At 38.5% G+C, this 17684-nt stretch overlaps 1 protein-coding gene across 1 annotated transcript in view; it reads right to left on the reverse strand.

Moving 5' to 3' along the window:
* The window catches only part of Cenpi (centromere protein I), a 53682-nt gene that overhangs the window by 17142 nt on the left and 18856 nt on the right, over nucleotides 1-17684 (reverse strand). Inside the window, exons 8-16 of the mRNA XM_042683059.1 lie at nucleotides 17499-17545; nucleotides 13897-13986; nucleotides 13452-13580; nucleotides 12195-12362; nucleotides 11936-12056; nucleotides 9823-9914; nucleotides 6988-7105; nucleotides 6838-6902; nucleotides 4317-4411 (exon numbers count right to left, since the gene is read on the reverse strand). Coding sequence (XP_042538993.1) covers nucleotides 4317-4411; nucleotides 6838-6902; nucleotides 6988-7105; nucleotides 9823-9914; nucleotides 11936-12056; nucleotides 12195-12362; nucleotides 13452-13580; nucleotides 13897-13986; nucleotides 17499-17545 — 925 coding nt within the window. The remainder of the gene's footprint in view (nucleotides 1-4316; nucleotides 4412-6837; nucleotides 6903-6987; nucleotides 7106-9822; nucleotides 9915-11935; nucleotides 12057-12194; nucleotides 12363-13451; nucleotides 13581-13896; nucleotides 13987-17498; nucleotides 17546-17684) is intronic.

The following is a 17684-nucleotide window of genomic DNA, read 5'->3' on the forward strand; positions in this document are numbered from 1 at the left end:
GGCTCAAATGGTAGAGCGGTAGGTATGAATGAAAAGGCTAGGCTGTGAATGTGGCTTAGTGGTAAAGGGCTTGTCTAGCATGCATGAAGCCTGGGTTCAGTTCCTCACTACCACATAAACAGAAAAAGCCAGAATTGGCACTATGGCTCAAGTGGTAGAGCGCTAGCCTTGAGCACAGAGAGGCTTAGGGACAGTGCCCAGGCCCTGGGTTCAAGCTCCAGGATTGGCCAAAAATATCAGAATAAAACTTTAAAAAATGATAAACCAGAAACAAGAGAACTAATCAATTCCAAGCCAAAACAAAATATTCCAGACACTGATGGCTCACACCAGGCTGAGAGGAAAAGTCCATGAGATTCTTATCTCCAATTTAACTACCGAATAGTTGGAAGTGAGGGTGTGGCTTAAGTAGTAGAGCATTTAGCCTTGAGTGAAAAAGCTAAAGAAAGACAAGGCCCAGGCTCTGATTTCAAGCCCTAGCAGGTGTACAAAAAAAGTGGTTCAAAAGGATAAACATGTGGTACCAAGCAGCACTGCTGCCTACTGAATGAAAACTCAGAACACAAATCAAAATGCAGTTGTTTCTCAATTCCTCCTCTAAAAATACTGCTATCGCCTGGTGCCGGTGGCTCACACTTGCAATACTAGCTACTCAGGAGGCTGAGATCTGAGGTTTGCTGTTCAAAGCCAGACTGGGCAGGAAGCCCATGAGACTCTTATCTCCAATTAACCACCAGAAAACTGGAAGTGCCACTGTGGCTCAAAGTGGTAGAGCACTAAGCCTTGAACGGAATTGCTCAGGGACAGTGCCCAGGAACAGAGTTCAAACCCCACTACAAAAAAAATAGTGCTACAAATACTTTGATCAGAATTCAATTCAGTGCTGAAACTGACTAAGCAATTGTGGGGACATTTTTCATTCTTTTAGTAATAACTAAATCAAGATATTTTATATTCTCTGTAAATCATTGAACAGAGTTTTTCTAAATCACACAGGGCCTAAAAGAAGTAGTTCAATCCATCTCTGTCTCACTCCTGCCTTCCAATCCATTCTTAAATAGATTTAGGAAAGACCTACATATGTGAAATCTTTTACTCATTGATTTAGATGGTCAACAATGGTTGTACACAAAAAACATATGGAAAATATACAGTTGCAGAGCTTGAGAGATTGATGATTAATTTACCAGGACCCATTGTCATAATAAGTCAGTATGAAAACAAGTAGGGAAGGATTCGGAGACTGTTGAACTGGGCAGCATCCATACATTAGCTGGCTACTTCCAAAACGGATGTGTGTGTGTTCAAGCCCATGCTTGAACTCAGGGCAAGGCCACTGTCCCTAAACTTTTTTGCTCTAAGTGAGTGCTCTACAACTTGAACCATAGCTCCACTTCTGGCTTTTTGGTGGTTAACTGGAAACAAGTCTCACAGACTTTCCTGCTCAGCCTAACTTCACTTCAAACCATGATCTCAGCCTCCTGAGTAGCTAGGATGATGGGCATGAACTACTGATACGTGGCACTCCCAAACTGATATTTAACTATGAATTTTGGCAAGATTTGACAAAGAAGTCTCAAATAGCTTAAAAATAATGATTACTGCTCATAACATTTCTTTTTGTCATGTTGGGGATCCATCCCAGATCCTTCATTTATGCTAGGCAAGTATTGTATGACAGAACAACAACCAGACTTATAACTTCTAATTTTAAAGTATTTTTCCACAGGAAACTACTGGTACCTTAGATAAATCAATTCATTGTTCAGGACTATCCCTAACTCCCCACTTACTGCAGAACATTAAGCTTCCCTAGAAGCTACCTATTAAATGATGATAGCACTCTCCTTCCTGTCATTGTGACAACCAGAAATGTCCCTGGGGAACCACTGCTGAGGACAGTTTTCTACCCCTTTCTTCTGGTGATCTATAACTTCAACCTTTTGGCCAGTCATACAACAGAAATACAACATCACATCCATATCTCCAAAAGGAAATAACTAAAAGCTATAGTGTATAATTGCAAATACTATTGTGACAAGTAAAGTTAACTATCTGTGTAATAATTTTATGGATTTTAGAAAACATTACTCCTTTTTAGATATTCTCCTCAAATTTATGACACTAATAAAGAAGGAACCCATAATTTTTGAAATTGTACCATACCAGAGACTTCCATTGCCTAATTGACCTAATGTTATAGATCCAAGCATACCATATTTAATAGAATTTCTTAGCAATAGTGGTTCTTAAACTTCAGCTTCCACCAGAATTGTAGAGATGTTAACTCAGATTGCTGGGATAGCTCTAGAGTTTAACTCAATAGAGCTAAGAAAGAGCCTGAGAATCTGTACAAAATGTCCTCACTACCCACCAATGTTGTATTTCCTTCTAAAAGTGACCAGACATATTTGGAAACATTACAGCAATGAATATGACAAATTAAAAACAATTTACATACCCTTAAGGAGCCTCTATTCTCCACTCTACTGACATTACAGATTGCTAGAGGAATAAAACCATAGGCCTAGTTGCGTGCCAGTGGCTCATGACTTTAATATTAGCTACTTAGGAGGCTGAGATCTACGAACGTGGTTTGAAATCACCCTGGGCAGGAAAAGTCCATGAGACTCTTATCTCTAATTAACCACCAAAAAAAAAACCAGAGGAGGAGCTGTGGTTCAAGTGGTAGACCGCTAGACTTGAGCAAAAAAGATCAGGGACAGTGCCCAGGCCCTGAGTTCAAGCCCAGAACTAGCACAAAAATGTATACACACACACACACACACACACACACACACACACACACACACACACACACACACACACACACACACACACACACACACACACACACACACACACACACACACACAATATGCGTGCCTACATGCAAGCCTGAGCTCAGGGACAGTGCCCAGGCCCTGAGTTCAAGCCCAGAACTAGCACAAAAATGTACACACACACACACACACACACACACACACACACACACACACACACACACACACACACACACACACACACACAAATATGCGTGCCTACATGCAAGCCTGAGCTCATTTTTTTAACTATAAAGGGAATTTGAACAATGTTTCCACATTGCAACCAAAACTTAGGGGTATTTGAACATTGTTAGATATATAAAGATACTTATAATAAATATTGATTTTTAGGTATCATAATGGTACATTTTTAATAACTGAAATGGTATCTGAATTTTGCTTAAAAATAATTCAAGTGGAAGTTGAACGAAGTTTAGCTGTGAATTGACAACTATGGAAACTAGATGCAGGCACCCAGGGGCAACATGGCTTTTCATTAGGTTTGCAATTTTCTATAATATAAAGTTTTTTTAAGTGCTAAGAGATGATATAGCTGATAAAAGAATATAGGAATAGCCAAAGGTTCTTTGGCAGAAAAAGTCAAAACAATCAGATTATGCAGAAATTCAGTCATCTACTTGACCTCATATATGGTATATACATGTGTACATCTGAGGGAAGCTAAGAGGAGGGCACAGAATCAGAGGGAAACAGGAAAAAATACAACAGAGGGGCCCATCAGCTGCACTGGACATGGGCAGCCATGGGAGAGAGGAAATGCGAGAAAGAGGGAACAACTTACACTATGCAAAAGGAAAGAAATGTTCCTATCACCCAATTTGGAAGAAATAGCTGTAGTGTCAAAGTTTGTAGAGTCCATAAATTTTATAGGCCATGATAATGACAATGTGCTTTGTGAAGGTTAAAATATGTTTGTGACTTTAACTAAATATCACTATCCCACAATACTATGAAATTTGTGTAATTATGTAATGTCAATAAAAATTATTAAAAAAGAAATTCAGCATCTACATAATAGAAATCAGGCTCTTTTTTAACTCTAATTAATGCATATAGGCAAAATATACAAGAAGAACATAAAAACATAGTTGTGCAGCAAAATTACCTTGGAGATTCTTCTAACCATCCTCCAAGTTGGTTTTGGATATAAAAATGCATTTTATAAAGTGAGTCACACTGAATGAAAGTGAAAAATTCAAATCTCAGCTCTCCAATGTTTTACTATATTAAATTCTGTCAAGTTGCTTACAGGAGAAAGGATAATTTCTTGTTTTACATAGTAACAGCTTGAATTAACCTTTCTCTCAGACTTGTGGGGAAGAGTAAAAAATAACAAAAAAAGAACTTTCAGAAAATTCCTAGTTAATTCCTAATTTATGTGAAAGGATTAGGCCTCATGCCACACTATTAAACACCGTACATAAACATTTTGTATTGATCATCTCCTAGGAGGACAGTGAGACAACTTACAGAGGACTGCATGTCATCGGACTCTGGGGGACGTCCACAGAAAGCCACAACAGCCAATTCTGAAGCAGTTCTTTAAGACTCTGAAGAACACTACACTGAGGGCAAGACAAAACAAAAAAAGTCACTCATAAAATCATTCAAATTTGTGTTCAGAACTAGGAGAAGATGAGATGTGGAAGGGACTGTGGAGATGACCACATCCAACTTACAACAGGTGCTGCTCCAACCCATCAGTTCTCAGGAGACAGGTGGATACCAATGCAAGTTTATTTTCCTATATTCCCTACAAGAAACTCTCCAAGAGGACTTCCCCAACTTAACCTAGGAGCAGCCATTTCTCTGAATTACATTTCTTTAAATCAAATATTATCATCAAATAAAAACATTAAACTTCTTGTCCCTTCCATTATTTAAAAAGGTGCCAAAAAATGTGCTAAGAGTTTCCCGCTCTTTTTACCCTAGGGTCCACAACTACAAGTTACTCTATTTTTTCAGAATAATAATGTGACAATTCTAATCTTTCCTTTCTCAGCCCTTTTCTTAATTCCCCAGGGCCTTATTCACATATAAACAAATACAGTTATAATAGGCACCAGTAGCTCATGCCAAATCCTAGCTAGTCAGGAGGCTGAGACCTGGAGGAGTGCAGTTTGAACTAGACTAGGCATAAAAGCCTATGAGATTCAATCTCCAAAATAATAGGCTATAGGCATGGCTCAAGTGGCAGAGCAGAGCAAGCAAGCAAGCAATTATAAGCTATGATTCCAAACTCTGGAAAAAAAATTGACACCATATATTAGGGTTAAAAATATGTTCAAGCCAGGTGCCAGTGGCTCATGCCTATAATCCTTTAACTACTTCAGGATACTGAGATCTGTGGAACACAGTTCAAATCTGTCAAGACAGGCAAATCTGTGAGACTCTTATCTATAACTATCCACCGGAAAGCCAGAAGTGGAGCTGTGGCTCAAGTGGTAGAACACTAAATTGAACAAAAAAGCTTGGGATAGTACCCAGGCTCTGAGTTCAAGTCCCATGAGTTCAAGTCCCAGGACTCTCTCTCTCTCTCTCTCTCTCTCTCTCTGTGTGTGTGTGTGTGTGTGTGTGTGTGTGCGCGCTATACCTCTTGCTTTTTCATACTCTCGGTTCCAAGTACTCTATTATTATTATTGTTATTAGGTTTGGCAGGACTGGAGTTCAAACACAGGGCCTCGAGCTTGCTAGGCTGACACTCTACTACTTGAGACTGCTTGCTTCCAGCTCTACTTTTTCTATTTATTTTGAAGTACAGAAAACTTTTCTCCCGGGGCTGGGAAGGTGGCTTGGTAGTAGAGCACTTGCCTTGCATGCATGAGGCCCTGGGTTCGATTCCTCAGCACCACATAAGCAAAAAGAAAAAAGCCAGAAGTGGCGCTGTGGTTCAAGTGGTAGAGCACTTTCCTTGAGCTGAAGAGCTGAGGGACAGCGCCCAGACCCAGAGTTCAGGCCCCATGACCGGACCCAAAAAAGAAAACTTTTCTGCCTTGACTGGCTTCAAACTACAATCCTCCACATCTCAGCCTCCTGAGTAACTAGTATTAAAGGCATGAGCTATCAGCACATGGGTCTAAGTAAGCTACTCTTACTGCTCAACATAAATATTCAATATAAATGTCACAGGAAGCTTTTTTGCTTTGGCACTACTATATTCCCACAGGCATGTACAGAATCACACATGTAAACATACCTACTTTGGGAGACTGAAATTTGGAGGATTGAGGCTCAAGGCCAGCTTGGGCATAGAACAGTAACCAATAGCTGGACACCTGTCATCCTAGGTACGCTAGAAGACTGAGTTCAGGAAGATTGTTATTCTAGGAGTCAACATCAAAGTATTCAAGATTCTACTTTAGTGGAAGTTACTGGGAGTGGTGACAAGGTCTATCATCCCAACTACATCAGAAAGCAAAAAGATAGCATCAGTGTCCCAGTACATGCCTAGACAGAAATTGAGATCCTTTCACAAAAATAACCAGCACAAAGAAGCTAGAAGTGTAGTTCAGCAGTATAGAGCCCTCCTAGCATGTGAAAAGACCCTAAGTTTAAACTCCAGTAACCACCAAAAACACCCACCAAAAATATGTAGAAAATACTATGATTAACTTTGAATTGAGTAATGCAGTATCTCAAAGCCCAGGTCTGAAAGAATCAGTTAAAAAAGCCCTGCTGAAGGAGAAAATGAAGGAGGGGGTAACACTGTTCAAAAAGAAATGTACTCATTACATTACTTAGGTAACTATAACCCCTCTGGACATCACCTTTACAATAAAAAAAATACTGCTGAAATAGGGAGAAAGCAAGGGAAGGGGTGACATTACTTATGTAACTATAACCCCCTCTGTATATCACCATCATAATAAAAATAAAAGAAAAAATTTAAAAAGAAAAGCACTGCTAAAATATACATTTGAAATCATATATCACTGGTAATGGAATAATACATCTTACTAAGAGTGATCAAGATGGGGGTTGTTTGCTTTACCTTGAAATAAACAGTTGAAGTAAAAAAGAGAGGTGCCAGATGGTCAAATAGAAGTGGCTTTATTTCTAGGAATTAAAAAATACAAGATTACTCAGAATCATCTCAGTTATTTACACTGAATTAAATGACTCCAGTTTTTATGATACATACCAGAGAAGCTGCTAAAAGGAATCCAGCTCATGAGCTGCAGAAACTGTGATCGGCAACAGATACCATCCCAGAGAGGAAAGCTTTTATACAGGAATGCTTCACAGGAATAAAACCCCTCCTGAAACATTAATTAATACAGCTTTACATGGGACTCTTCAATCATTTTACTCCCTACAGGGCCAGTTTCTTTTGTATTATAGTTAATCCATTCTAAGACCAAATTTTGTCAATGATATAATCAAAACCTTAAGATAAGTACCAAACTTTTCTCAGTAAAAAGATGAGAAGAGCAGGACACCAGTGGCCCATTCCTGTAATCCTAGTTATTCAGGAGACTGAGATCTAAGGACTGCAGTTCAAAGCCAGCCCAGGCAGGAAAGTCTGTGAAACTCTAATCTCTAATAAACCACCAGAAAACCAGAAGTAGCACTGTGGCTCAAGTGGTAGAGCATTAGCCTTGAGCTGAAAAGCTGAGAGACAGCACCCAGGCCCAGAGTTCAAGCCCCATAACCAACAACAAAAGATGAGAAGATTAGTATTTCAATATATTACCATCTTTGTTAACAGAGTCCAAACACTATAAAGCTCAACAAGTGGGAAGGAGATAAAAAAATAACCAACATTTTAAAAATAAATGAAACAGCCAGGCACTGGTGGCTCATACCTGTAATTCTAGCTACTCAGGAGGCTGAGATCTGAGGATCACAGTTCAAAGCCAGCCTGGGCAGAGACTCTAATCTCCAATCAACCACCAGAAAAAACAGAAGTGGCGCTGTGGCTCAAAGTGGTAGAGAACTAGCCTTGAGCTTAAGAGATGACCAGCCCAGAGTTCAAGCCCCATGACTGACATAAATACATACATACGTACATACTAAACATTATTGTAGAATATATACAATAAATTGAACAGTCAATAAAATGTGTAGAAAGTTATTTAAGGGGGCTAGAATTTCATTAGCAGCCATAAACCAAATGCAAAGTCTGACAGAGTTCCTAGTGTCTAGGTTACTTATATTTCCACTAGATTAAGGACCCAGAGCTTCCCTTTATTTCCTTTCAGCCTTAAGTATGGCATATATAAAAACTCTGTCCCACAACTTCATTTTGTGACAAATTCTTTGGACAATGTTATCCATATCAAGGCTAAAATCTACACCTTTAAATGATGAGTCCTGGGGCTGGGAAGGTGGCTTAGTAGTAGAGCGCTTGTCTTGCATGCATGAGACCCTGGGTTCGATTCCTCAGCACAACATAAGCAAAAAGAAAAAAGCCGGAAGTGGCGCTGTGGCTCAGGTGGTAGAGTGCTAGCCTTGAGCTGAAGAGCTGAGGGACAGCGCCCAGGCCCAGAGTTCAGGCCCTACGACTGGACCCCCCCCCCAAAAAAAAAATGATGAGTCCTAAATCTCTATCTCTAGCCCAAATCTTACTTCTGAGCTCTAGACTCATCTTACTACCTACTGGTTATGACACCTCACAAGTATTGTTTAAATCAAATTTATTTTTCCTTCCATGCCTGTTCCTCCTATATTTTTTTTCTCAGTGAACACTATTCATCTTCCTAAGCAAGAAACCAATATATCACCTAACACTGCTTCCTCTATCCTACTATAATCACTCAGATGCAATGAATAAACACTGACTGAGCATCTTTTTTGTACTAGGTACCAAGCTTAGTACTTGTACATGAAGAAAAGTTAGATATGGCTTCTGCCTTCTGGGAGTTCAAAACATGTGAGAAATTGGGTGCTGGAAGCATCCCAATAAAGAGAAGAATAGGCAGCAATAGAGGCATATAAAACAAGGAGTAAGTTTTTCATAAAGCTCCTGGACAGTACTGATACATGAAATGCTATTTAAAATCACTGAGGGTTGGTTACTCACATTAATAGTCCATTTGCTAGACCATATTTGACATTCAAAAATCTTTGTGGTTGCTGGATGTGGTAACACATTCCTATAATCCCAAAACTTAGGACAATGAAGCAAAAGGATCATGAGTTCTAGGCTAGACTGAACTATATAGTGAGTTCTTACTTCAAAAAACGTTGCTATTAAGAACACAAGTAGGGCTGGGAAGGTGGCTCAGTGGTAGAGCACTTGCCTTGCATGCCTGAGGCCCTGGGTTCGATTCCTCAGCACCACATAAGCAAAAAGAAAAAAGCTGGAAGTGGTGCTGTGGCTCAAGTGGTAGAGCGCTAGCCTTGAGCTGAAGAGCTGAGGGACAGTGCCCAGGCCCAGAGTTCAGGCCCCACGACCGGACCAAAAAAAAAAAAAAAAGAACACAAGTAGATAAGTGCCAGTGGCTCATGCCTCTAATCCTAGCTACTAAGGAGGCTGAGATCTGAGGATCATGGTTTGAAGTCAGCCCAAGCAGCAAAGTCCATGAGACTCCTATCTACAATTAACTATCAGAAAACCAGAAATGGCACTGTGGCTCAAAGTAGTAGAGTGCTAGACTTAAGCACAAAAGCTCAGGGACAGTGCCCATTGCCCTGAGTTCAAGTCCCATGACTGACAAAAAATAAAATAAAAAAATAAAAATAAAGAACACAAATAGCAATCCTACATGATTTACTTTACCGGTTAATTCAATTAATTGAAGGGTTTGTTCTCTTAAATTATTGATTTGCAAATTAATGTGCTATGTTCAAAAATCTAATAGCATAAAGATAAGCACCATTCCAATTAGGTTGTAGGTTCTATTTGCAATGAATTTCAAAGTAAGCAAGCATGTTTACAAAAAATATTAGGTACTGTATAAAAGGCTTTGGATGGACATCTAAATAAACTTTTGTAAAGGGTGATGAAGTGTGTAGGAAACATATGAAATCTTACTTGTAAGAAGCACTGTGCCCTGATGACAGTGTCCAGGAGGTTCATAAATTCTTCTCCCTGTTCATAATTGTTCTTCTTATACCAAAGGCACTCTAGAGCCGAAAGAGTAAAAATAATCATCTAGTTGCAAAATAATAGTGTACGTGAAGTATAATTAAAACTATGCTCAAGTGACAAGTAAATGACCAAATTTAAGAAATTCTAAGTCTCACATGTCTTAGCTAGCTTGTACCAAAGTTTGTAACAGAGATGTGAAGGTGATAGGAAGATGCTCTCAAAAACATGGTAACATAGGAAAGAGCTTACTGTAAAAGATAACACAAAACTCACTTAGAATGAAAGTGTTAGCTTTGTGTTACACAGTAACCCATAAGACTAAAATTCATGAATTAAAAACTTGAACTGGGCACCAGTGACTCATACCTGTAATAAATAGTCCATTTGCTAGACTATATCTGACATTCAGAAAATCTTTGTGATTGCTGGTGGTACTTTCTGTAATCCCAATACTTAGGAAAATGAAGCAAGAGGATCATGAGTTCTAGGCCAGCCTGAGTTATATAGTGAGTTCTTACCTCAAAAAAAATGTTGCTAGCCAGGCACTGGTGGCTGACACCTGTAATCCTTGCTACTCAGGAGGCTGAGATATGAGGATCACAGTTCAAAGTCATCCCAGGGAGGAAAGTTCCTAAGACTTTTTTTCCCTGACTCTTATCTCCTATTAACCACTGGAAAACTGAAAGTGGTGTTATGGTTCAAGTGGTATAGCATTCACTTTAAGCTGAAGAGCTAAGGGACAAGCCCAGGCCCAGAGTTCAAGCCCCATGACCAACAACAAAAAAAATGTTGCTATTAAGAACACAAGTGGCCAAGTGCCAGTGGCTCATGCCTGTAATCCTAGCTACTCAGGAGACTGAGATCTGAGATTGTGGTTTGAAGTCTGCCCTGGCAGAAAATTCCCAATGAACCTCTTATCTCCAATGAACCACCAGAAAACCGAAAGTGGTGCTATGGTTCAAAGTGGTAGAGCTATAGCCTTGAGCAAAAGAGTTTAGGGACAGCATCCAGGCTGAGTTCAAGCCCTATGACCAACAAAAAATAGAAAAACTTGAGAAAACTCAAAACTTTCAGTATAATATAAAAGTGGTTAATAAATTCCATGCCTGTAACCCTATCTATTCAGGGAGCTAGGACTTAGCAGATCACAGTTCAAAGCCAACCAGTGTTAAAAAACAAAAGTACAAGATTCTATTGTCAATTAACAAAAAAATAAACTGGAGACATAGATCAAGTGATGAATGTCAGCCTGTAAGCAAGGAAGCAGAGCCAGAACATGGGGCTGTGAGTTCAAGCCCTAACACACAAGGAAGCAGAGCCAGAACATGGGGCTGTGAGTTCAAGCCCCTAACACACACACACACACACACACACACACACACACACACACACACCCTGAGTAGACCTACACACACACACACACACACACACACACACACACACACACACACACACACACACACACACACACACACACACACACACACACACACACACACACACACACACACACACACACACACACACACACACACACACACACACACACCCTGAGTAGACCTCCCCCCCGCCCCACACACACAGCCTGAGTAGAAAAACCTGAGACTTAGACTTCATCTCAACAGAAGAAGCTGGGTATGGTAGTGTATACCTGTCATCCCTGCTATATCCAGGCAAATAATTATATGGAACAATTCTAAATAAGAGGCTCCTCTTATCTAGAATTTTGCACCCATATAAAAAAAAGCCATTTATAAAGCTGGTGGCTCAAACCTGTAATCCTAGCTACTCAGAAGGCTGAGATCTGAGGATCACGGTTCAAAGCCAGCCGTCCAAAGCCTGCCTGTCCGTGAGACTCTTATCTCCAATAAATGACTCAGAAAACCGGAAGTGGTGCTGTAGCTCAAGTGGTAGAGCTCTCACCTTGAGCTGAAAAGCTGAGGGACAGTGCCCAGGCCCAGAGTTCAAGCCTCACAACCACAAAAAAAGAAACCCATTTATAAAGTATCTCAGTCTATCTTCATTCATCTTCATGCTGTTAAATATGAGTTCTTACCTTCTTGTAATGTTTGACTCAACCAGTGATACAGCCTCAGTAAGATTGACTCGTCTCTGACACAGTTAATATAGTGAAGAAGGAGTGGGTGGTTTAGCACTGATCCCATCTGAGCAGGCAGCTGAAAAGATGGATCAGCCAAAAGTAAGTACATAAAATGGGTCACAGCAACAAAAAAAAAATCATAGGAAATAGAAAAAAAGGTAACAAAAAAAAATCAAATAGAAAATGCAAATAAGCACATAGTCTAGTCACATACCTCTAAGCAATGGATATTCTGTAAAAGTTGAGGAAAACTTTGAAGTTGTTCAACTGGGAGGGATCTATTGCGATTGAGATAATCAGAAAGACTCATCACTCTTTTCCCACATTCTCTAGCGTAGGTACCAGAATTTAGCACTGGTATAAGTGAGTGAGAATTCCATTTCTAATGGAAAAAGATAACAGAACAATATAGCAGTGGACTTCACAGGCTACAAATTATAAATATAAGAGCAGTTGTGAACCACGTACCAGTGGCTCACACATGAAATCCTAGCTATTCAGGAGGCTGAGATCTAAGAATCCCAATTTGAAGCCAGCCCAGGCAGACAAATCTTATTTCCAGTTTACCAGTAAAAGGTCCAAAGTGGAGGTATGGCTGAAGTTGTACAGTACCAGAAAAAAAGCTAAGCAAAAAACAGTATGAAGCCCTAAGTTCAAGCCTCAGTACCAGCACACAAAAAAATTAAAATTAAAAATATTAAAAGCAACTGTTAAATTGTTTCAATGAACAGAGTACTAGAGACTGAATTCAGGGACTCAAGTGCACTTCAGCAGGCCCAACCCATTTTTGCTTTTTATATTCTTTATTATTAGACTATATTAGTTATACAGGGATTCACTGTTATATTGATTGCCACAAGTTTATACTGGATTCTAATCAATTTTACCCGCTTTGTCACACTTGCTGCCTTTTTTGCTTTTTAGATAGGTCCTTTTGTTTTTTCTGGGGTCAGCCTTGAACTTCAATCATCCTACCTATCTCTCCCATATAACAAGATTATAGATTGTACCACCACCATCACATTCAACTTTTTAATTTTCATTTTTGTACCAGTCCTGGAGATTGACCTCAAAGCCTTGTACTTGTTTGATGTTTTCATCCATAACTGGCTCATTATCACCTGAACCATATTTCTCACTTCTGTCTTTTTATAGTTTACTATTTGAGATATGAGTCTCAAGCTGGCTCTGAACTATGATTTTCAGATTGCAGCCTCCTGAGTAAGTAGGTATGAACCACCAGTGCCTAATGTAAGCTTTTTTGTTGAGATTGGGGTGTAATTTTTTTTACCTGGGTTGGCTTCAATGTGCAATCCTGATTTCTGCCTCCACAGTAGCAAGGATTACAGGTATATACCATCATGCCCAGCAGAAAAGGCATTTAAATATTTATAATCTCTAGTACCTGAATTGTTATTAGTTAGATTTAACAAAAGAAAGCCACACATCATTTCTGGCTTTCAATACTTACTCTTTTTACATTAGGGCCATTATCTGGACCTAATGTCAGTTTTAAAGGTCCTACAGAAGGTCTCTGGTTTCTCTGCCTCACAGCTATCAAAGCTGAAGTCCATGGGTTCTCTGAGGTCTTAAAATAGATCTATAAATATAGATGTAAAATACAAGAGAGTTGATACCTCTAAGGCAGAGCAACATAAAGACTAAAATATCTTATTAAGTGAAAACATATTATGAAATATTTTGTACCCTTATAGATCCATTTAATTTTTCTAATCAGTAATCTATTATTTTTATTGAATATGATCAACTCAAAGTGCTGATCCTAATAAAATTTCCCCCCAAATAGTGTTATAACATTATACTAAATACTAGGCTGTAACTATTTTAGCCAAAATCTGAAAATTAACAAAAATAATTTTAATCTCAATAGGACTGATTTCTATGAAATCCCTTACCTTCTTCCTTACAGGCAAAGATACAGAAATCAAAGTAGGGGTGAAGAATTTATACAGCGACAACAAAGCCTGCAGATGTGGCTGCATTCCCTGCAATAAGAGTTTTCCATTTTCAATTCTGTAGCCAATTAGAAACCAAGAAAACAAATACCAAGAAGACAACAAGCAGCAATTTGGTGGTACTAAATAAGCATTCATATCCCATCCCCTAAGGGAAATGTGTATGTATGTATATATATATATATATATATATATATATATATATATATATATATATATATATCTCCAGCCATATAACTATAGAACTATATAACCATATAACTATAGAACACAAAGTAATGAGTTAACACATTTAAATAAACCTCTCCAAGTTGTGATGTTTTATGACCTTTGCCTTGTTTGACTTCTTCCTTGTATTTTCTCCCTCCTTCCTATTTCATCTTCTCTGCCCATACATTAGTCTTAATAGTCAAACTTGCTAACACAGTTTAGCTTCTTTTTACTGTGAACATATTTAACATCATAGTTAACATACTTAAACATCAAGGAGGAGGGTCAAAAAGGAAGCCAACAAAACAGAGTAGATAAAATTTTAACTTCATACCTGATCATCATAAATCCTGAAAATTAACCAGGAAATCTCATCATTGGTATACAATAGTCAAAGAGCTTATCATCACTTGAGTATTAACAAAAATATTAACTTCACAATATAAAGCTGGATATTCAAATAAAATATTCCACTAAATGAATTATAAATTAGTAAGCAAGCCGAAAGCTGGTGGCTCACGCTTGTAATCCTAGCTACTCAGGAGGCTGATATCTGAGGATCCAGGTTCAAAGCCAGCTCAGGCAGGAAAGACCGTGAGACACTTATCTTCAATAAACCACCAAAAAAAACAGAAGTAGCACTCTGGCTCAAGTTGGAGAACACTAGCCTTGAGCAGAAGAGCTCAGGGACAGCATCAAGCAGAGTTCAAACCCCACAACTGACAAAAAAAAATTAGTAAGCAAATGATTTCATTATATTAAAATATTATTGAAAAGAACACTACAGCAAATAGGGCTTAGAAACACAGTAATCATATCCAGCTAAACAACAATGAGGAACCATTCTTGGGCATATATCGAAGGAGTATAATCAATAGACAAGAGAGACACTTGCTTATCCATGTTTATTATAGTTCTGTTCACAATAGCTAGCCTGCAGAATCAGCCAATGGGCTCAACAATTGGTAAATAATAAAGAAAATATGGCAAATAAAAAACATAAACTATTACAGAGCCATAAAGAAAAAAGAAATTACATCATTTGCAGCAAAGTAGATGGAACTTGAGACCATTATTTTGAGTGATATAAGCCAAGCTCACAAAGTCAAATATGTTTTTACTCATTTGTAGAATGTACACCAAAAATTGTGGAGGATCATTCGAAGGGAGAGGGTGAAAGGAAATTGATTGGTGAAGATCAAAGGATATTACATACATACACATACATACATAAGACAACATAATGACAACCACCACTGTCTGAGAAAGGTAGGATGTGGCAGGGGAAGTATGGGAATATAATGGAGGAGGTTACCTTGTTCAAAGTATACTACATGATATATAGATTTATCACAATGAAATCTATTATAACTGTATGCTAACAAACTAAAATACTAAAAAACAACAGGGAAACATTAAGAAAAATGCATTAAGCTGGGTGCTAGTGGCTCACGCCTGAAATCCTAGCCACTAAGGAGGCTGAGATCTAAGGATCGTGGTTCAAAGCCAGCCTGGGCAGGAAAGTCTGTGAGACTCTCATCTCCAATAAACCATCAGAAAACCAGAAGTGGTACTGTGGCTCAAGTGGCAGAGCGTTCACCTTGAACTGAAGAGCTCAGACCCAGAATTCAAGCCCCATGACTGACCAAAAGAGAAAAAAAATGCATTAATAGACAATTTCATCATTGTGAAAACATGGTAGAATGAAGTGTGTTACACACTTAAGCTCTATGGCATACAGCACGTATCTATAGGCCACTGTTGACCAAAACATTATATGGAGTATGATTATATTCCTTAAATAGTCTTCTAAAATAACATTGATTTTTGTGTGTGATATTATTTGGCTTGAACTTGGGACCAGGGCACTCTCTCTTAGCTTTTTTGTTCAAGGCTGGTGCCCTACCACTTGAGCCACAGCTCCACTTCTGGTTTTTTGCTAGCTAATTGGAAATAAGAGTCTCATGTACTTTTCTGTCCAGGCTGACTTTAACCATAATCCTCAGATCTCAGCTGTTTGAGTTGCTAGGATTAAAGCCCTGAGCCACCAGCACCCAGCTTACATTCTTTTAATTTTTTTGGCAGGGCCAAATGCTTACTAGGCTGGCATTCTACCACTTGAGCCATTTATAAAAATATATTTATAATAATGATTAAATAGGCTGAATTTTAGTGAATTGGGGAATTCTGATAGCATCAACATCTTATATTACAGTAAGAATTTTCTAAATCCACTGAAATGTTTTACTCTAAGGTAAGAAAATGTACATCTTTTAAACAAATTTTACTAATGTAAAATACAAATCACGTTGGACAAAAATATCACCATTAATATCTTCAGAGAACTAGGAGAAAATATTGTAACCATGGATTCAAATAGGAAGTTATGAAATAATATTAATCATTGAACTATGCAAATGCCTTAAGAGAGGCCACGATGGCTTCAGTTATGCATGGATACTACTACTAAGTGTTTAATATCCAAAGCTTCATGGACATCTATTACCTGGTAAGTATAACAAAAATAACTCAAGAGAGCTGTAAAGACAAGAGATAATTACCAACCAAGTATATTAAAGTTCTAGTTTCTAAAAGAAATCATCTTGAAATGCTTTCCTAGATACATCCATAAAACTGTCAAAAACTGCAAGGTGCCAGTGGCTCATGCCTGTAATCCTACTTACTCAGAGGCTGAGATCTGAGGATCATGTTTCAAAGCCAGCCTGGGGAGAAAAGTCCATGAGACTTTTATCTCCAATTAACCACCAGAAAACTGGAAGTAGCACTGTGGCTCAAGCGGTAGAGAGCTAGCCTTGAACTGAAGAGTGCAGGGACAGCGCCCAAGCCCAGAGTTCAAGCCCCACAACCAACCAACCAATAAACAAAAAAATCTGTTAAAAACTGTTAACACTAGCCACTCTCTAATTTACCATTCTAGCCCTACGACCTAGTTCCTTAAACAACTGGCAGTTTGACATATACATCTGTTCACTCATGTGGTCCTCTTAGATGGGAGCCCTCTACTTTTCCTTCTTTGTCTATTAAATTTTATTCATCCGTTCAAATTTCTCTCAATTATCATTATTTCTCCTTGACCCTGAGTCTAATTCTACTTTTTCTTTGATAGTGAGGATAGAGCTCCGCATCAGGAGCATGCTTGGCAAGCACTCTATCACTGAGCTATACCTCATACTCTCTTTTTTTATTGACTGAGTAACTCAGAAAGGAAGTTTCTTAAAGACAATAACTCATCTGACTTTCTGATTTCAAAGCTTAGCCTATGACTTGGCACATGATACAACTGGCAAGTCTAATGTCTTTTCAGTACTCACCATTTTGGCTTGAAGATCAAGCAATTTTCTCACACGAAATGGTTTGACTAGAAAAAGGAAAGGAAAGAAGTTCTATGGATTTGATTCAGAAAAAGAAGAGATAGGTTATATTTAACTCTCATTTAGTTCATATCGTATCTTCTTACAACACATTACAATATAAACACTCTCAAGCTATTAAGCAGA

This window comes from Dipodomys spectabilis, unplaced genomic scaffold, assembly GCF_019054845.1.
Source record: "Dipodomys spectabilis isolate Male_0828 unplaced genomic scaffold, ASM1905484v1 ptg000077l, whole genome shotgun sequence".
Classification (NCBI taxonomy): Eukaryota; Metazoa; Chordata; class Mammalia; order Rodentia; family Heteromyidae; genus Dipodomys; species Dipodomys spectabilis.